General features: G+C 50.4%; 1 protein-coding gene across 1 annotated transcript in view; it reads left to right on the forward strand.

Moving 5' to 3' along the window:
- Nucleotides 1–20654, forward strand: part of MROH2A (maestro heat like repeat family member 2A) — a 39467-nt gene that overhangs the window by 15525 nt on the left and 3288 nt on the right. Inside the window, exons 16-31 of the mRNA XM_005574678.5 lie at nucleotides 968–1090; nucleotides 2031–2110; nucleotides 3800–3908; nucleotides 4704–4799; nucleotides 7205–7309; nucleotides 8432–8555; nucleotides 9081–9199; nucleotides 9743–9895; nucleotides 10325–10479; nucleotides 12561–12720; nucleotides 12799–12992; nucleotides 13312–13449; nucleotides 13982–14096; nucleotides 19190–19339; nucleotides 19481–19663; nucleotides 20206–20361. Coding sequence (XP_005574735.4) covers nucleotides 968–1090; nucleotides 2031–2110; nucleotides 3800–3908; nucleotides 4704–4799; nucleotides 7205–7309; nucleotides 8432–8555; nucleotides 9081–9199; nucleotides 9743–9895; nucleotides 10325–10479; nucleotides 12561–12720; nucleotides 12799–12992; nucleotides 13312–13449; nucleotides 13982–14096; nucleotides 19190–19339; nucleotides 19481–19663; nucleotides 20206–20361 — 2160 coding nt within the window. The remainder of the gene's footprint in view (nucleotides 1–967; nucleotides 1091–2030; nucleotides 2111–3799; nucleotides 3909–4703; nucleotides 4800–7204; nucleotides 7310–8431; nucleotides 8556–9080; nucleotides 9200–9742; nucleotides 9896–10324; nucleotides 10480–12560; nucleotides 12721–12798; nucleotides 12993–13311; nucleotides 13450–13981; nucleotides 14097–19189; nucleotides 19340–19480; nucleotides 19664–20205; nucleotides 20362–20654) is intronic.

Below are 20654 nucleotides of genomic sequence, written 5' to 3' on the forward strand. Positions count from 1 at the left end.
GCCACTGTCACTGCCATCTGTCTCCAGAATTCTTCATTTTGCAAAACCAAAATCCTATATCCATTCAACACCAACTCTCCATTCCCTTCTCCCCCCAGCCCTGGCAACCACCTTTATTCTTTCTGTCTGTGTGGCTTTGACTAGTCCAGGTACCTCATCTAAGTGCAATCATATGATAGTTGTCCTTGTATGTCTGGCTTATTTTGTTTATCATAATGTTCTCAAGGTTCATCCCTGTAAAAGCAAGCATTTTCTCAATAACCTGTTCTGCCTCTATGGTGACACATAGGGCTCAGGGCCCCTGGTCACTGAAGGTGGCCCCTTAGCTGCTTTGCTGCCCTCAGGAGGCTTGGGAAGGTGGCATCTTCGTGGTATATTAGTTCGTTTTAATGATGCTGCTAAAGGCATACCTGAAACTGGGAACAAAAAGAGGTTTACTTGGACTTAGAGTTCCACATGACTAGGGTGGCCTCAGAATCACGGTGGGAGACAAAAGGCACTTCTTACATGGCAGCAGCAAGAGAAAAATGAGGAAGAAGCCAAAGTGGAAACCCCTGAAAAACCCATCAGATCTTGTGAGACTTATTTACTATCATGAGAAGAGCATGGGAGAGACCGGCCCCCATGATTCAATTACCTCCCCTTGGGTCCCTCCCACAATACATGGGAATTCTGGGAGATACAATTCAAGTTGAGATTTGAATGGGGACACAGCCAGACTATATCACATGTGGACACAGGTGCTGCACCTCACCTCGGATCCCCGCCATGTGCCTGTGGCCCTGCCATGTGGCAGGTGCTCCATTCATGTGGTCAAAGGACACAGTGAGGCTGCCCATCTCTCAGAGCATTCAACATTGAACGCTTTCTTCTGAGCAGAGGGAGTCCAGGAGCAGAGGCTGCATCTTGGATTCTTCTGGGGCTGCTCACAAACATTCTCTCCCTCCTTTCCCCCTTCTGGGCTCAGGACATCTGTCTCAAAATGGCCTTCATGAAGAGTGTTGTGCAGGTTACCAAGGCCATCAACAACATCAAGGACCTGGAGGACTTTCACTTTGCCCAGAAGACGACTCTTACCAGCATCATAGTGGTAAGCTGGATGAGGCACCTCCTTGGTCCTGGTCCTGGTTTTGGGGTCTAACTTCCTGTGGTGAGAGGTTTTCAAAGTTCCCGAGGGCATCTGCAGAGCTCTCTGAAGCCCTTCCCTGTCTTGGCTCTGCTTTGACCTAACTGTAGGAGTTCTGAGAATGATTTTTGTATCTGACAAAGAGTTTCACAGCCAGTCAACTGTTTGGAAACAGGGTGGCAGATTCTGGCTGTCTTGGGTCCTGCAGTGCCCAGGGCAGCTGGTTCAGGCCTGATAGACAGAGATTCCCTGGGCTGGCTTAGCTGTAGCTTCCCCGTGTCTCTGTGGGAGGGCCTTAGCGGCAGGGATCTGCTGGAAGCAGGACTTAGAGTGAAGCCCTGAAGGATGCACAGAAGGATGTAAGACAAAGAACATGTTCACTGTCCAAAGGCTGATGGAGCCTATGGGGCCACCAATGTCCTTCATCCCCAGGCCTCCGCACTCATGTCATTGCCAATGCCTTGGCCCCTCAAAGCTGCTTGGGTTGTGCTGGAAGTGGCCCTTGAGGGACATGAGATTGGGTGGAACGGAAGGCAGTGAGGAGGAAATGGGATTTATTTGGCTCTCACTGGCCAGGAGCTTTGGACCTGTACTTTCATGCTAGCCTGGAGCAGCCCTGTAAAATGAGTCTCCAGGTCCTGTTTTGCAGAGGAAGTGCTAGCCCAGGGGCACACAGCAAGTAGATGAGCAACCCGAGCTGGGAGCCCGGGACCACTTTGGGCCCTACTCCTACTCTGCTGCCTCCCCTAAGATGCCAAAAGCCAAATGGCCCTAAAAAGAACGAAAGAGATATGTGGGACGTTAGACGCTTTGGGAAGTGCCAGGTCTTTCTCGTGCTGACGCTGGTGAGTGCTGCCGCCATCATGGTCACCAAAAGCTACCACCTCCTGCTTGTGTTGGGCAGGCGGTCATTGAGGCAGAACCGACTGACAACCTGGTTTCTCCAGTGCGAGCCTTGGCGATGGAGGCCCTCTCACACCTGAGGTGAGCTGGGCCCCCACCCGCACCCCATCCCAAGGGGTGGGGAAAAGTTCAAGACCATTCCTTGGTGCTCCTTCAGGGGTTGTGCCTCCTCTTTCCTCTCCTGCCTCTGTAGCAGGGGTCTCAGTTGGTGGCTCCCCAGGGCAATGGGCCAGCCTAGAATATGGGGGTCAGCCTCAGCCACTCCTTTCTATAATTCTCAGCAGGATTTCAAGTTGGAGCAAGCCCACGTGGGTGGGCTGCTCTTCCATTGATTGGGGATATTTTGAGCAAAATAACAGTGATAACACTAAAGAGCATTGCAGGCATCCTTCAAGATGAGTCAGGCTTAGTCAATGAGTTGAAGGGCTCAGTCAACTATTTGTTGATACCATTGGTACAAAATGATCTAAAGCCCCAAGACTTGCCTTCCTGGAGATGCCAATCCACTGGTGGGGAGGGGGAAAGGGGAAGAAGTTATGGATTTATAAAATTAGTATTTAAAGAGGTTGGCTCATCTCTAAGAATACCTCCTCTATAGGGGAAGATTCATTACTTAGGCTCACAGCAGAACTATCTGATGCTTTAAGCTGCATCAAACAGGCAGATTTTAAAATAAATGTCATGAACATCAACTAAGCACAATTATGTGCTGAGTACTGAAGGGACACAGATAACATAAGACCTAGTCCAGCCTTTTAAGGACTTCAGAGATAAGACAGACACATACAAACAGACTTATAGGTCAACGCTGACTAATAGGACTGTGTTTGCAGATAAACCCCCACACACACCAACAAAAAAAAATCTGAGAACAAAAAAAAGGGGCTACTAACAAAATGCAACTCAGTTTATACAAAAGGAGCTATCAAAAGACTTGGTGCAGAGTTGGCATTTGGCTTTTGACCTGGGCTTAGGCAGAATGACTGGACTTGGGGCTTCCTAGGAGAGTGCAATACAAGACACTTTGGGGGAACAGGAGTTTAAAGTAGGATGGTGGCTCTCAACTCTGGGGGCACAATAGAACTCATGGGGAACTTTTAACAGTATGGATATCCAGGTCCCACTCCAGATCCTGGGGCTTGGACAGGGTCCCTGGGGGTCCTTAAAAAATCCTCGAGGTGTCTTTAATATGCATCAAGCTTGAGAATTATTGATGAAGGGGCTAGAAGGAGAATGAGCTAGCATGCACCAATCGCTAGCAACTACCTCTGGAGGGTTTATAAAACACAGATGGCTGCAGTCCACCCCTAGGATTTTTGATTCAGCAGGTCTTGGTTGGGGCCATAGAATTTGTGTTTCTCATAAACTCCAAGATGAAGCTGCTGCTGCCGCGGTGGTGGTGGTCCAAGCATTACATGTGAAAGCCCCTGGACAAGCACCAGTCTGGGAGGTCAGATTCCATGGTTGTAGTTGGCAAGGAGCAATGGAATGTTTCTGAGCAGATTAATAGGTTCAGAGTAGGCAACAGCAGATAGGAGAGATGGCCTTGAACCCCTGCATCTCCCCTTCAATCACAGGCGAGAGTCACTGGACACTGGTTACTGGTCAGAGCCAGGGCTCCTGGGGAGGGATGCTTGCCAGAGCCTCCAACTGGAGAAGTCGGGCTCTTCCTCTTCTAGGACATGTTTCTGTGTCCAGATTGGGCAGTGGGGCAGCAGAAGCTCAACTCCCCAGTGACTGTTCCTCTCTTGTCACTGCTTCTTTCCCCAGCAAGCTGAAGCCTTTCTACTCCACAGAAGAAAACAGTGAGCTAATGGATATCAGCATACATTCTGTAATTTCTCTCCAACTCCCAGGAGAGGACAATGAGTCCATTAAGGTAGGTCCCTCTGGGATGCCTCTTTGCTGGGTCAGGACCTGGAAGTTAACATTAACATGGGCCATGCTGAGAGTCCACCTTCCTGAACCAGCCTCGAGTGTTTAGAGGCAGCAGAGTGTAGCGAGCTCTATCAGCATATGTAAGGTAATGCTAGCTGTTGAAACAGATAAACCCTGAAATCTTAGTGGATTAACAACATAAAAGTTTATTTATTACCCAAGTCAAGTCAAGCCCAATTGTCAATGGGATTGGAAATAGAGCTGCTTTGTGCAATTATTCAGGAACCCAGGCTGGCGGAGACCTCCTGCCTATCCTCAGTGCATGAATCCCAAGGTCCCAATCAATGGGTATTGATACCCAGCCTAGAGAGAAGGAAGAGAAAGTCTAGGGAAGGCTTGAGAGCCATTTTGCCCTCCTTCTGTTGGCTGGAACACAGTCACATGGCTCCACCCATGCAAGGAGTCCTGGGAAATATAGTCCCTGATAGGATGGCTGTTTCCCTGAAAACACTGTGGAAAAGGAGAAGGAATCTTTTGTGGACAGGTATCCCTGCCTCAAGGGACTGGCCCTGGATGAAGAATCAGAACTGGGCCCCAGGAGTCCAGTATCCTGCTTTGTAAAGTGAATTCCTCTTAAATGGTTGTCTTGTACTTGAGAAAATGAGTGTCAAGAGCTCAGACTGAGCAGAAGTTAGTGGATGACTGCCAGACGCCTCCCTGGCATGGACTCCCTGCAGGGAGGGGGGTTGTGGGTGCCCCTCATTGCTGCCTATCTCTCTCTCCCTCTTGGCTGTAGACCCTGTATGCAAATGCCCTGAGCTCCCTGGAGCGGCTGATGGAGAGCCTCCTGCAGAGGCAGCTGGACCCCAGGGGGCTGCAGGAGATGGTGCAGGTGAGTTGCCTGGCGGCAGGCCAGAGCCAGGGATAGCCACTCCTCCCCAGCAGCTGGCCTGAGGGCCAGACTGTGGGGAACAAGGGAGTGCATGAAACATTGTTTTAGTGATTTCATTTTTATAAAATTCCAGATTTGCTAAAAATTTGCAAGGGTAGTGCAAAGATGCACTTCATGCAGATTCAGAGTTCTTAATACTTTGTCACATTTTCTTTCTCAGTTTTCTTCTGTCTCCTTCCACATACACATACATCTTTTGAACCATGGATAGCTGCAGACATCCAAAGTAACAGTACTCTCTTATATAACAACAGTGCCATGATCAAATTCAAGACATTTAATGCTGACACAATACACGTATTAAAACTAATGGCCCATATTCAAATTTCACGAGTTGCCCCAATAATGTCCTTTAGAGCTGTTTTCTCCTTGATCCAGGATCCAGTCCAGATGAGGCACTGCATCTACCCGTCAGGTCTCTTTGTTCTCCTTTCGTCTGGAACAGCTTCACAGTCCTTCTTTGTCTTTCATAACCTTGGCACTTTTGAAGGGTACTGGATAGGTTTTTAAAAATTGGGTTGTTTGCTTTCTTTTTATGGAACTTTTTACAGGTTTTACATATTCTGGATACAACCCAACAGATACATGATTTGCAAATATTTTCTCCTAGCCTGTGGCCTTTTTATTGATTTCCCATTATCTTTTTTTTTGTTTGTTTTGAGATGGAGACTCGCTCTGTTGCCCAGGCTGGAGCGCAATGGCGTGATCTCGGCTCACTGCAAGTTCCACCTCCCGGGTTCACACCATTCTCCTGCCTCAGCCTCCTGAGTAGCTGGGACTATAGGCACCCGCCACCAAGCCTGGCTAATTTTTTTGTATTTTTTAGTAGAGACGGGGTTTCACTGTGTTAGCCAGGATGGTTTCAAACTCTTGACCTCGTGATCCGCCCACCTTGGTCTCCCAAAGTGCTGGGATTACAGGCGTAAGCCACCGCGCCCAGCCAATTTCCCAATATCTTTTAGTGAGCAGAAGTTTTTAGTTTCGACGAAGTCTAATTTCTTTTTTTTTCTTTTATGGATCATGCTTTTGGTGTCAAATCTAAGAAATCTTCCAAAGATTTTCTCCTATGTTTTCTTCCAGAAGTTTTGTATTTTCAGGTTTTATGATTAGGTCTATGATATATTTTGAGTTAATTTTTGTATGGTCTGAGGTACAGGTCAAAGTTTATTTTAATTTTTTGCCCATGGATAGCCAACTCTTTTAGCACACTTTGTTGAAAGGACTGCCCTTTTTCCTTTGAATTACCTATGCGCCTTTGTTGAAAATCAAGGGCTCTGTATATGTGGGTCTATTTCTGGACGTTTATTTGGCTTTATCAGTGTGTTTGTCTATGGTACACCAACACCACACTGTCTTGACTACTATATCATAACAAGCCTTAAAATCTGGATCAGATAGTGTAAGTCCCTAGATTTTGCTTTTTTTTTTTTTTTTTTTTGCTGCATTTCACAGGTTTTGATACATTGTGTTTTAATTTTATTTCAGTTCAAAACATTTTAAACTTCCCTTATGATTTCTTCTTTGACCTGCAAGTTATTTAGAAATTTTCAAATATTTGGGGGTTTCCCAGAATCTTTCTGGTTTGAATTCCTAATTTAACTGCATTGTTGTCTGATGACATACTTAAATCCCATATTTTAAATCCTTTTAAATTGACTGAGATTTATTTTGTTGCCCAGATACCATCTATCTTGGTAAATATTTCGTGTGTGTTTGAAAAATATTCTGCTGTTGTTAAGTGTAGTGTTTCAAAATGTCTTTTAGGCCAACTTGGTTAGTATTTTTCAGGTTTTCTATCTTCTTTTTGATTTTCTGTCTTTTTGTTCTATCAATTATTGAGAAAGAGGCACTGAAATTTCTGACTAACAGTGTGCACTTGTTTATTTCCTCTTTCGGTTCTTTCATTTTTTGCTTCATGTATTATTTAGCTATGTTATTAGGTGCATAAACATTTAGGATTATGTCTGGTTGACGAACTGACCCTTATTGTGATGACATGATCTTGTTTATCTATGGTAATGTGATTTGCTCTAAAATGAACTTTTCTATCAGAATGGCCTCTGGAGCCAGGAGTGCATGGTGGGCTGTGCTCCTGGCCCTTCATTATAGGCAGACATTTGGAGCCAGGCCAAATGCAACAGTCAAGCACCATCCTGGTGAGAATGCTGGGGATGCTCTTTGCCTGTCTACAGCCTCATCTCCCTTCACAATGGGGCCTGTCTAGAACCACAAGGAAACACTGAAAGTCAATCTGAGTGGGAGGGTGAGGCGGGCAAAAGCTGGCCAGGAAAGGGCTGGCCCCAAGATTTTAACACCCACTTTGGTGTTCTGGGCTCTACCCATAGCTTCTGGAAAAGTGGATCTTGTCGGAGAAAGAATGGGAGCGGGAAAAGGCCATGAACCTCCATCTCTATCTCATGCGGATCTATGTCCATAGCACTGCTGTCTGCGTGAGTCCAGGAATCCCCAACCCCCAGCCTGCTGCTCCGAAATGCACAGAAAAATTCCTATCTCTATCTGGAAGACGAGGGAACACTTATGAAATCAAGTTCTGTCCCCAGAGGGTCCCTTGGGAGAGGCTGCGATGACCTAGTACCCTGGGCTGGGTCAGGGAGGGAAAGGGTGGGATTGAGGTTGGCAGAGCTCCAGGATTTGTGGGTCCTGTGGCTTCTGTAGTGGTGAGAGCCCTTTTTAAGAAAAAAGATACATACTTATGAACCCCACATTGGTTAGGAAAGTGAATATTTACTTTGAGAAAATCAAGTGCTGCTAAATCATAAATTTTGCAAAGCTTGACAAGTACCGCAACCCTTATAACGTCTAGAACGATGTAGTGTTTACTGATTAACCATCTGACGCAGCCTGATGAGACTTAATTTTCTACATTTTTTGGCTCCATGCTGTTTGACTGTCTTGTCCTCAGGATGGCTGTGGCAGGAAGACCATGGAGTCAGGGTCTGGGGTGCAGGGATAGGTATCTGGTCTTGGGAGGTGCGGGGAGAGAAGTGGGCTGGGCACGACCCTGGTCCTGGGCACCTGGATGGAGGTGGGGATGAAGGCTCAGCAAAATGAGGCAGGGGCCAAGACCAACACTCAGCAACATGTGATGCCAGAGGCTGTGTGGATGGCTTCATCTGGGCTCTCATGACATTCCCTGCAAGAGGAGGTGCCACCATCATCTCCACTGTGCAGACAGGAAACATGAGACCGAGAGGAAGAGTACCCTGCCTAGGCCGCTCAGTCAGTGAGCAGGAAGCTCTGATTTGATCCCCAGGGTTTGTTACAGGAACAACTGGGCCCAAGTTCAGAGCTGTGAACTGAGCAGAGCTGAGTCGGAGGGAGTCCTGAGCCGGGGTGCACAGTTCCAGGCTACTCAGCCTCCAGGGACCCACCTGTGGGCAGGGGAGGCTGGTGCTTGGGCAGGGTACAGGCAGTGGCACCCTCCCCTTCCCCAAATGGATGTTTTCAGAGCAGGGTTTGCCCTCTCAAGTCGCCCTTCACGCTGCCCCTGGGCAGCAACAGGTGTGCATGAGAGCACAGAGGTGTGAGCCCCGTGGTGTCCTGTCCCTCAGATCCCCCTAAAGATGGGGCAGTTTGGCACAATGGTCGGACTCATCGCCCCGTGTACCTGTGATGCCCATCAAGGAACCCGGATGGCCTCAATGAATGTCCTGTCCAGCCTGCTAGATCTTCACGGTATGAGAGGGCAGGACATGAGGACCAGCCCCTCTGGGAGGGAGAGAGGGCTGACTCCAGGAGTGTGCACTGTGGCCAGCCCTGGAGGGAAGCGTGGCCTCTGTGCAGGCAGGCATGGAAACAAACAAAGGTGACCATCAGAGGGAGCAGTGAGGGGAGAGTTCACCAACAGGCTGTGGAAGCTTCCAGAAGGAGAGGTTCATTAGCCCGGATTGACCCCGGAGGGCAAGTGCTGGGCACTGAGGGCCTGGCTGGGAGAAAGTCAGCTCCCAGATGCCAAGCATGTGACAGAGCTGGCCCGAGCTGAGTTCAAGGGAGAGCAGGCCTCTGAGCAGGGTGGAGCGGTGGTGCGGGCAGAGGCCGCCACAGGGAAGGACCAGTGAGAGCAAAGGTCAGAACTCCTGGGATGTTCATATGCTGGAGGGTGGCTCAGGCCTGCAAAGCCAGGGCAGGAGGTAGCCACGAAGTGGAGGTGGCCAGGCCCTTTGTCCCTGCTGGTCATTTCTGAAGTTGTATTCCCAACAGCAAGCCAGACCTGCTCCTTATGGGGCTCTTCCAAGGAGAAGGAGCTTGAGAAATGTAAGGGGGACATCCAGAGCACAGACGTGGAGAAGATCTTCTGTGCATCCTCCAGAATCGCCAAGGTGACAGCCGGGGAGCCTGCCTGGGCTGCCAGGCTGGTCTTGTGGCCCTTGGCCATCTCTCAGGGAGGGGGGCCTTCCCGGGCTGGCCGCACAGCCCAAGTTCTCTGGGGTCTCGGCCTCCATGGCTTTTGGCCCAACTCCTGCCCTCTGTGTTGAAAGGGCCTGCAGTATGTCAGGTCCCTACTGTGTCTCGGGCACACAGTAGGTGCTTAATCTGCCTTGCTGTCTTCTCCCTGTCTCTGTGATGTGCCACACTGGGTGCGGAAAGGGCCATGGGAATGATCTGGATGGGCCCTGCACGTGGTGTGGGCACATGGGCAGGCTCATGGCACAGTGATGAAGTGCCTGGAGAGCCACCCAAACAGGGGCTGGGGACTTCAGGGGACCAGGCCCCTTCTGGCTCAGCCCAGGAGAGGAGGCCATGGCCATGGTCTGAGAGAGGATGGGAGCCTGGAGTGGGGCCATGGGGTGGGACAGAGGAGGGAGTGTCAGCAGTCATGGAGTGGCAGGGGAGGACAGGGGAGTCACCCGCTCTGCTCCTAGATGGTCTGCACGGAGTTTAACTGCGATGAGGTGGTCTCGCTCATCCAGAAGCTCTGCGAGAACACTGGGGCCATGGACCTGCAGCACGACAAGGCCTCTGTCACCTGGATAGGCTCCTTCCTCCAGATGCGGGCCAAGGAGCTGGAGGACAAGGTGGCAGAGCCGCGGCAGGGCCAGCAGAGAGTGGGGCTGGGGCTGCCTGGTGTGCCCAGATGAGAGGGAAGGATGAGGGCCTCACTAGCACTCACTGAGAGTGCCTCCCCCAACCCCTGGCTGCTAAAGAGGAGGAAACAGAGTTCTAGAACCAGAAAGAAGCGTGTTGAAGGTAGCCTCGTTAGTTAAGTGCACGCTGACCTGGAGGTCCAGGCTCTGCTCCCCAGAGCACACCACCTCCTGCACTGAAAGCCTGTGAAAATGAGTTTGAGGCAGAGACCAGAGGATGCACTAGAGAAGGTGCTGGGTGTTTAACCTGCCCATTGTCCAAATGGGCCAGAGTCTGTGGAGCAGAGGCATGTCATGGGGTTAGTGCAGGAGGCCATGGGGGCCTGGGCTGCCCCCTGGTGATGCCCCACCCCTACCTAGGTGGCCGAGATCCTGAGCGCCATCCTGGTGCACCTGCCGGTGGTGGACCACCCGGAGGTGCGGCGCCTTCTCATTGAAGGTATCCTGCTGCTGGCGCACCATCACCAGGAGACCATCCTCACATCGCTCCTGAGGCAGCCCCTGCCCATGGAGAGGTGGGTGTCCTAGAGGCGGCGGCCCCGGCCTCCTATGCCAGTTGGACCATGCCCAACTTGCCACCCTGATGTATCCCAGAAGCCTGGAGCCTCAGGCAGTACCTTGCCCCGCCCTGAAGGAGGTCGAAGCCCTCTACCTGTACCTCCTGCAGGAGGTGCCAGCCTCCGATGAGCCACTGACAGAGCCCAGGCTTGTAGAATATCACCACATGGAGCTGGAATCTGGACCCGTAGCTCCCCAATGCCTGGGGCAGTGTCTGTGGAGTTCATTCTCTCCCAGAGCAGCTCTTTCCTTCCCTGCAAACAGAGCTCCGGCAGATCAGCTGCAGGATGTGGCTCCACGGCCTGAGCAAGCCCTGGAGAGATTCCAGGCTGTCCCGATTTCTTTCAAAATGTGTCCTAAGAGGGGAAGCAACTTGTCCCAGTCTCCAAGGGGAGAATGGCCCAACCTCCAGCCCCGGAGGTGGCCATGAGTGATGCAGAGCGACCCCGTCTTTATTGGTGTTTCTCTGCAAACAGCACAAAGCTCCTGTGTGTGCTACAGCATGACGGCACAGGCAGCTGGGCATGGTCTCCCCACATATGGGGAGTCTGTTTGGGGTGGTACCAGAATTCACCTGAGAGGAGCCAGAAAGAGCTAGGCAGTCATCCCCAGAGCAGTGGAGCCTGTGCTGGTGCAGGGAGATGAGAAGATGTCAGGCTAAGTAAGAGGCCTGGAACAGAGAAAAGGGTTTTAGAAACAGGCCCTGGCTGCAGAGCCACAAGGGCTGACCTGCCCGAAATGCAGGCATGGACCTGCCCGAAATGCAGGCATGGCTCCACCGTGGAGCTGCTTCTCATAAGGGCCGCCCTGCCGTGGGTCCAGCTGGGAGGGTGATGCCGGTTTCATGATTTAATGAGGCTCAGTGGCTCATGGGGCAGTGCTGGGTGGGGGCAAGGGGGATGTGCAGTGCAGCCCTGGGTCAGGCTGGCATGCTTGGTGGCCACGTCACACTGGCTTTCACTTAGTTTGCCAAAATCTGTATTGGTTTGCTATTGCTGCATAACAAATTACCACCCACTTAGAAGCTTCAAACAACACCCATGTGTTAGTTCACAATTTCCATGGCTCAGGAGTCAAGGCATGGGTTAGCTGGGCTTTCTGTTCAGGGTCTCGCAAGCCTGTGATGAGGGTGTCAGCTGGGCTGCATTCCAGAGCCTGGGGTTGTTTTCCAGGATTGTGTCATTGTTGGTGGTAGTTTGTTGCCAATTGTAAGACTAAGGTGCCCCTTCTTGTTTCCTTGCACCCCATGGCTTCTTTGCAGTGGGTGCTGATGAGTGCACTCTGCCCCCTCTCCATTTATTCCTGCCCCCAGGCCCATCTCCCCTCAGACCCAAACTCACCTGCTCTTGTGCATTTGGTTTCGTCGGTTCCAATACTCAGTTTACACATCTCTTTGTTCAACTTAACCTTGTTAAATTCTATTTAGACTTGTTAGACTCGCATTAGCCTTTTAGAACCTCCCAGATGCCCCGCTCTCTGTGCCTCTCTACCTATCCTGGGGGCCTTCCCTTCTCAGCAGGGCCATGGGCTTGGACTTGGAAACCAGGAAGGCCCTGTTCTAGCTGCAGTTTGGCAGGTGGCCTGACTGCTGCAAGCCTCACTTCCCTCTTCTGTGGAATATGGAGATAAAAATACCTTCCTCAAAGATGTGTTGGGAGGGTTAGGTGACACAATATCAGAAAGCTACCGACAACCAAACCTGATGCAAACTGGGCACTAGGAGGTATTGTTGGACATGTCTGTACAGTCATCAAGCACGTGGGGGTCTCTGTGGCCACCTAGCAGTGGAGCTGGGCTTCTGCGGGGGCCATGGCTTTCCCAAAGGTACCGTGAGCCCATGCAGAGAAAGGGGGCTGAGTGTACCGTCAGGGGCCTGGGTTCTAAGCACGCAAATTTTGGTGGCTCCCTCCACCTCCCTGAGATTCAGTTCCCAGAGTCCAGCCCCTACTTAGGGGGCTGCCAAGGGGTTGAAAGGGATTCTTACCTGCCAGGGCACATGCCAGGAAACTCACAGTCCTTGTGCCCTAACTTTGGTTAGCCACCTGGCAGAGGTGTGGCTGGCAGTGTCGGAGAACGTGCCCTTCGCCCGGACCATGCTCCACAGCCTGATGGGCCGGCTGCAGTCACGGCTCAGCCCCAGAGTCAGTGCCACCTCCAAAGCTGACATCTGGCGCCTGGCTGCGGTGGACCCCCTGATGGTGAGTTGCAGGCACAGGCCCCAAGGCTCCTCGGGGGTCTCTGGGTAGTAGCCCGATGCCCTGGACTTCTCTCTGCAGACCCTGTGCGCCATCCACCTTCTCATTCAGAAGCTGGATGAGAATGACAAGCTCCCGGACTTCCTCCCTGACCTCACCTACACCCTCCTGCTGCAGCTTGGCAGCAGCCACCGACCAGAAACTGCCGTGCCGGTCCTGAAGATGTGGAAGCTGGTCCACACCGCTCCTCTGCCTGAGGAGATGAACCTGCAAAGGTGCTCTCAAGGGTGGTGGGTGCAAGGCAGCAGGCCTGGGCTGGGTGTAGCCACGGGCTGCCCCTTAGTTGCCAGTGGACTCCACTGAGGGGCCCTCTGTCTCTTCCTGGTGGGAGCTGATCTTACTCAAGATGCCGTTCTCGTGTGTGTCAAGCACAGTGTGCTTTTCAGAGCTCGCAGACCCACTCCCTCCCTGGACCTTTCCCTCAGCCCCTTGGGCTGGGCCCAGCAGGCCCTGGGTCCCCACTTCAGACTGCAGCAGCCTCCCCAGCCATGCGCTCCCCAGGGCAGTGCATCACAAGCTCCCACCTCCCTCCAGGGTCGCTATCAAGTCCATGCAGCTCTTGTTCAAGAGAGTCAAGAGCCAGCACCTGGCACGTGCCCTGGATGAGCAGGCGGTGTGGGACCTCCTGCAGGACGGCGGGACGTTCCTGGAGGGTGTGAGCCTGTTGGCCAGGTGGGCTCTGGCTCCCACAGGGTGGCAGGGGGACCGGCAGAGGCACCTCCTTGCTGGATGGAAGGGCTTCTTGTGAGGACATGGTCCGGTCATGGCTGAATGCCTTCTTTCTAGGGGAATTGCCACGCCGACCTGGGACTCTAGGATGGTAGTGGTGTGCAAGATAATGAGAACCTTTTATTCAAACCCTTCCTGCTCAGAGCAGATATGAGGGCAGAGAGAGGAGGGGCTTGCCCCCCGGGCCACACAGGGTCTGGAGCAGGCCAGGGATCGGAGTTACTTCCGGGGTCCTAGTCACTCCGGAGCTGCCCTCACTCTAGTCCCCTTTGTAAAAAGGAGATAGACATTGATTCACTGACAACCTCAACCAAGCCCCAGGAAAAGGAGGGAGAAGTCCAGAGATGTTAGGACCTCTATCCAGGGTTATCCTGCCAGCAGGGTCCAAGCACTGGTGTGGCCCCGGCTAGCTCTTGGCAAACGTCAGGCAGGGGTGGGGCCACCTCCACGACCTGGCACCGTCTCTCCTCTGCAGACTGTGCATGCAGCACGTGGAGGGCCACAGGCAGAGGCTGGCCGAGCTGGTGCTCAGGGGCATGGATTCAGAAGTCCTGAGCTGCCGCATCAGCAGCACGGCGGTCTGCGTGGAAGTGAGGCACCGGGTGCGGGTGGGGTGCAAGCGGAGGGGATGGGGTCCCTGGATTCTTCTGGGGATGGCTCGTCTCCAAGGCATGGGAGTGTGGGGGACAGGCGAGCACCCCTCCTGAGTGCTGATTCTCTCATCTGCTCCTTCATTCATTCATCACATGAGTAGTGCAGGGCAGGCCCTGCTGGAAAGACAGGCTGAGCCCTACAGCATTGTAGCTAACTGATGTGTGACCAGGCAAGTACAACAACTCAGGGAACCCAGGGAGGGCACCTGGGTTCTCGCTGGGGCAGGCTTCCTGCAGGAGGGCTCAGAGAGGCCGAGGGGCTTTGCAAGGCGGGAAGGTAGGGCCCAGCGACCCTATCTCAGAGCCAGTGTTGGAGCATCCTGAGGGCAGTGATGCCCAGGGCACCCCAGGAACCAACCACAGCCCAGGCCAGAGGCCAGCCAGCCTTTTCTGTAAAGGACTGCATAGTAAATTTTTGGCTTTGTGGCCAACTTGGCTGTAGCAGGAAAACAGCCACAGCCAATACGTCGACCAGTGGGCATGATGGTGTCAACCAAACCTTATTGATGGACACTGGAATTTAAACTTCATGGTAATTTCATGTGCCATAAAATTTTCTTTTCTACGTTTATTTTCCCCAACACTTAAAAATGGGAAAATGAGTTTTGGTAGTGGGCTGTACAAAATCTCCTGGAAGTACAAGACCAGTCTGGGAGGCATTCACCAAACTTTTATAGGTTCTTCAGGCCCCTCCCTGTGTTCAGGCCTCTGAAAATCTTCAAAATGAGGATGGGAAGGAGCTCCCTCGTTGTGTCACCCAGGACCTGGCCTTTGATGTGTCTGAGTTTAGAATTTTCAGTGGCTAGAAGCCACACAGGGCCAAGCCCAGGTGCTGGCATCCAAGGGCCTGGTTAAGAGTCTCTGCTCAGTTGCTGATCAACCGAAGATGAAGTTACTTAGCATCTCTGAGCTTCAAGCTCTCCATCTGCCAAATGGGGGAAAGCAGTGCCTTCTTTTCAGGGCTTTGGTGAGAGCTAAATGAGATAGACCGTGTACACATTGCTTGCTTGGGAGGTAAGAGCTCATTAAATGCTAGTTAATTAGGGCTGTTTAAAAATTAGGTTCAGCTTTTTTGGTTCCATATGCATTTTAAAATAATTTTTTTTCTAATTCTGTGAAGAATGTCAATGGTAGTTTAATGGGAATAGCATTGAATCTATACATTACTTTGGGCAGTATGGTCATTTTCATGATACCGATTCTTCCTATCCATGAGCATGGAATATTTTTCCATTTGTTTGTGGCCTCTCTGGTTTCTTTGAGCAGAGATTTGTAGTTCTCCTTGAAGAGGCCCCTCACTTCCCTTGTTAACTGTATTCCTAGGTATTTTATTCTCTTTGTAGCAATTGTGAATGGGAGTTCATTCATGAGTTGGCTGTCTGCGCTTGCCTGTTGTTAGTGTATAGGAATGCTTGTGACTTCTGCAGATTGATTTTGTATCCTGAGGCTTTGTTGAAGTTGTTTATCAGCTTAAGAAGTTTCTGGGCTGAGACAATGGGGTTTTCTAGATATAAGATCATGTCATCTGCAAACAAAGACATTTTTACTTCCTCCCTCCCTATTTGAATACCCTTTATTTCTTTCTCTTGCCTGATTGCCCTGGCCAGAACTTCCAATACTATGTTGAATAGGAGTGGTAAGAGAGGGCATCCTTGTCTTGTGCCGGTTTTCAAGGGGAATGCTTCCAGCTTTTGCCCATTCAGTATGATATTGGCTGTGGGTTTGTCATAAATGGCTCTTATTATTTTGAGGTACTTCAATACCTAGTTTGTTGGGAGTTTTTAACATGAAGGGATGCTGAATTTTATTGAAGGCCTTTTCTGCATCTATTGAGATAATCATGTGGTTTTATCTTTAGATCTGTTTATGTGATGAATTATGTTTATTGATTTGCATATGTTGAACCAGCCTTGCATTCCAGGAATGAAGCCGACTTGATCGTGGTGGATGAGCTTTTTGGTATGCTGCTGGATTCAGTTTACCACTGTTTTATTGAGAATTTTTGCATCGATGTTCATAAGGGATATTGGCCTGAAGTTTTCTTGTTTTGTTGTATCTCTGTCTGGTTTTAGTATCAGGATGATGTTGGCCTCATAGAATGAGTTAGGGAGGAGTTCTTCCTTTTCAATGGTTTGGAATAGTTTCAGAAGAAATGGTACAAGCTCCTTTTTGTATTTCTTTTTTTTTCTTGGTTTTTTTTTTTTTTTTTTTTTTTTTTTTTTTTGAGACAGAGTCTGGCTCTGTCACCAGGCTGGAGTGTAATGTGGGATCTTGGCTCACTGCAACCTCCCACCTACCAGGTTCAAGTGATACCCCTGCCTCAGCCTTTCGAGTAGCTGGGACTACAGGCGTGTGCCACCACGCCCAGCTAATTTTTGTATTTTTAGTAGAGATGGGATTTCACCATGTTGGCCAGGATGGTCTCAATCTCTTGACTTTGTGATTCACCCGCCTCTGCCTCCCAAACTGCTGGGATTACAGGCATGAGCCACAGCGCCCAACCACCTCTTTGTATTTTTTGTAGAATTCAGCCTGTATAGCCAAGACAATCCTAAGAAAAAAGAACAAAGCTGGAGGCATCATCCTACTGGACTTCAAACTATACTATAAGGCTACAGTAATCAAAACAGCATGGTACTGGTACAAAAACAGACACACAGACCAGTGGAACAGAATAGAGAACTCAGAAATAAGATTGCACCTCTACAGCCATCTGATCTTGGACAAACCTGACAAAAACAAGCAGTGGGGAAAGGGTTCCCTATTTAATAAATAGTGCTGGGAGAACTGGCTATCCATTTGCAGAAAATTGAAACTGGACCCCTTTCTCACACATTATTATACTCAAGATGGATTAAAGACTTAAATGTAAAACTCAAAACTATAAAAACCCTAGAAGAAAATCTAGGCAATACTATTCAGGACATGGGCATGGACAAACATTTCATGATGAAATCACCAAAAGCAATTGCAACAAAAGCAAAAATTGACAATTGGGATCTAATTAACGAGCTTCTGCACAGCAAAAAAGACTATCAGTAGAGTGAACAGGCAACCTACAGAGTGGGAGAAAATCTTTGCAATTTATCCATTCAAAAAAGGTCTAATATCCAGAATCTATAAGGAACTCAAACAAATTTACAAGAAAAACAATCCTATTAAAAAATGGGCAAAGGACATGAACAGACCCTTCTCAAAGAAGACATTCATGCAGCCAATAAACTTATGAAAAAAAGCTAAATATCACTGATCATTAGGTAAATGCAAATCCAAACCACAATGAGATACCATATCATGCCAGTCAGAATGACCATTTATTAAAAAGTCAAGAAACAACAGATGTTGGCAAGGTTGCAGAGAAATAGGAATGCTTTTACTCTGTTGGTGGGAATGTAAATTAGTTCAACCATTGCGGAAGATGGTGTGGCAATTCCTCAAAGATCTGGAACCAGAAATACTGTTTGACCCAGCAATCCCATTACTGGGCATATACCCAAAGGAATATAAACCATTCTATTACAAAGATACATGTATGCGTATGTTCATTGCAGCACTATTTACAATAGCAAAGACATGGAATCAACCCAAATGCCCATCAATGATACACTGGATAAAGAAAATGTGGTACATATACAGCATGGAATACTATGCAGCCATAAAAAGGAATGAGATCATGTCCTTTGTAGGGACATGGATGAAGCTGGAAGCCATTATCCTCAGCAAACTTATGCAGGAACAGAAAACCAAACATCACATGTTCTAACTTATAAGTGGGAGCTGAACAATGAGATCACATGGACACAGGGAGGGGACCAACACACACTGAGGCCTGTTGGGGGTAGGGTGGGGGAAGAGAGAGTATTAGGAAAAATAGCTAATGCATGCTGGGCTTAATACCTCGGGGATGGGTCGATAGGTGCAGCAAACCACTATGACACACGTCTACCTATGTAACAAACTTGCACTTCCTGCACATGTACCCCAGAACTGAAAATAAAAATTAGAAAAAAAGAAAAAAAATTAGGTTCAGCTTTTAAGAAGCAAGCTATTTAAATTCTTCAAATTTGATAGGGATGGATTATAAATGATTTTTTTTTTTTTTTAATGCTTGCTAATAATAGTCTAGGGCTATTCTGGGAATTTTCCCAGAAGAGCATTTAAAATAGGTTGTGATAGTTGTATTCACTGCTCTACCCGGCCCTGAATAGGTGCTCAGTATATGTTTAAATGAACTGAAGTGCTGTAGGAAGCTTCTGTGATTGCTGATGTTGGTGTCTGGGACAGAATGGAGGTGGACTGAGTGGGAGACAAAACATTTGGAAGCTTAGAGCAACTGCGCCTAATGGGGGCTTAAGGAACTGGATGTGGGAACAGTCAATAGACGCTCACTTCTCCTGTCCCTGGACTCAACAATTTGCTGTTTAGTTTTCTTTTCAGGCCTCTTTCAAACATACTCAGGTACTTGCATGCACACATGCAGACACGTACACACATGCATGCACACACACGCATACCAGTGAGGTTTTGGCACTTGGGGTACTAGGCCAATAGTAATTCTCCTGAAAGTGAAATTCATGTTTTTTGTGCATTTCTGTTCAGATGAGGGTGGGCGTGGCTCTTGCATTTGGCAGTGGCTGTTGTTACCTGAAAAAAATAAATGACGAAATTCCATCCATCCATCCATCCATCCCTCCATCCCTCCCTCCCTCCCTCCATCCCTCCCTCATCCCTCCATCCCTCCATCCCTCCCTCATCCCTCCCTCATCCCTCCATCCCTCCCTTATCCCTCCATCCCTCCCTCATCCCTCCATCCCTCCCTCCCCCCCATATTTCCTTATTAAATCCCCACACAGACGCTGAGGCAGGTACTAGCATCACCCCCTTTTTATAGAGAGGAAACAGAGTCTGTCAGAGCCCCTCCCCTCCTGTTCACAGAGCCACCAACCTGCATTACCTCTCCTCCCACGTCCCACTTGCTGCTGAGAAATGAGCCTGCCTTGGGGATAACTGCCAAATGTCCTCCCTTCCAGTTCATGAGCGACCCAGTTCTGTACCAGGAGAAGCTGCTGAAGCCAGCAGTGTTGCTGCTGGAGAAGGGTGCCGACCAGGAGGAGGATGAGGCCCTGCGGGTGCTGTCCCTGCGTGCCCTCGGCAACATGGCCCTGGGTGCCCCCAAGAAGGTACTGTGCCCAGCCCTGCGCCCAGGTCCCGGGACTGTGCCCAGCCCTGCGCCCAGGTCCCGGGAGCTGAGGGTACAGGCCGGGTGCCCCGGTCAGCCTGGGAGGGAGGATGCAGGCTGAGGGCTGCCCATGCCCCTCCAGGTGAAGCAGTACCGGAAGGTCTTGCTGGAGAAGTGCCTGGGTGCCCTGAGGGAGCCGGTGAGCACCAGTGTGACTGCCGAGGGCATGGAGGCCTTGACCAAGATCCTGGCTGAGCTCCGAGAAGGGGATGTGGGGTCCTCTTTCGACGCCATGTCTGAGCAGTGCAGAATCTTCTTCGACAACGTGAGTCCAATGAGAGCCTCCATGAGCTTGTTCAGTGAAGGAGTGGGCACTTCTCAGACCCTAAGGAACAGATGGGCCCTACAGCAGAAAGAGCCGAGGCTCCTGCTGGGTGCCAATGTAGTGACTGGCTGATCACGGGATCTTGTAAAATAAAAGGTCTTCCAACTTCCAGAGTCAGTGCTGTCAAGTGAGGGCTCCTGGGCCCCTGCAGCCCTGCTAGGAGGTAAGGGTGTCCCCCTTTTATTCCTTGCACCTACAAATATCCCCAGGGCACCTGCGTCATCCTGGGCCTCTGCTAGGCAAGGCTGTGCACTCAGATCCCGCACAAGCCCTCAACCAGGGAAAAGGCGGGCCCAAAGACCAGAGCAATGCCCAGCCCCTTGAGGGCTCCGAGATCCCTGCTGAAGGAGAGACTCCACCCTGACGGAATGATCCAGAAGGCTCTGCAAGGGCCAAGGCATTGGGTGTTCCTTGGAGAATGGCTGGGGTTTCGCTGGGTTTCCTGCTGCCTGCGTATCAGCCCGTGTCCATCCCGGTTGCAGGAGAGCGAGCTGCTGCGTCTGAAAGCCTTCATCCTCTTTGGGAAGCTGGCAAGGGTGGTCGGGATGTCCAAGAAGCATTTCTTCAAAGGGGAGGTGAAGAAGGCCTGGATCCCCCTCATGCTGCACTCCCAGGACCCCTGCTTCAATGCAGCCCAAGTAAGACACACCCTGGGCTTTACGTCCCGGTCTGGGGCCCGCTGTCCCCCAAGGAAACAGGTTCTTGGGTCTGCTGGCTTGGTGAGCTGCAGGATTTTCTCGTCCTTAGTCGGTTTTCTCTGAGATCCCAGAGGCCACAGCCTGCTCCCTTCTGCCCTCCATCCCTCACACAGGCTGAGGAGAGAGGCCATCCGAGATGACCTGCAAAGCCAGCTCACTAAGCAGTCTCAGCCCGGTGTGGGGGGACGTGGCGTGGTGGCCACCTATAGCCCTCCTCTGCCCAAACCCTTTCT

Source organism: Macaca fascicularis, chromosome 12, assembly GCF_037993035.2.
Source record: "Macaca fascicularis isolate 582-1 chromosome 12, T2T-MFA8v1.1".
In the NCBI taxonomy this organism is placed as follows: Eukaryota; Metazoa; Chordata; class Mammalia; order Primates; family Cercopithecidae; genus Macaca; species Macaca fascicularis.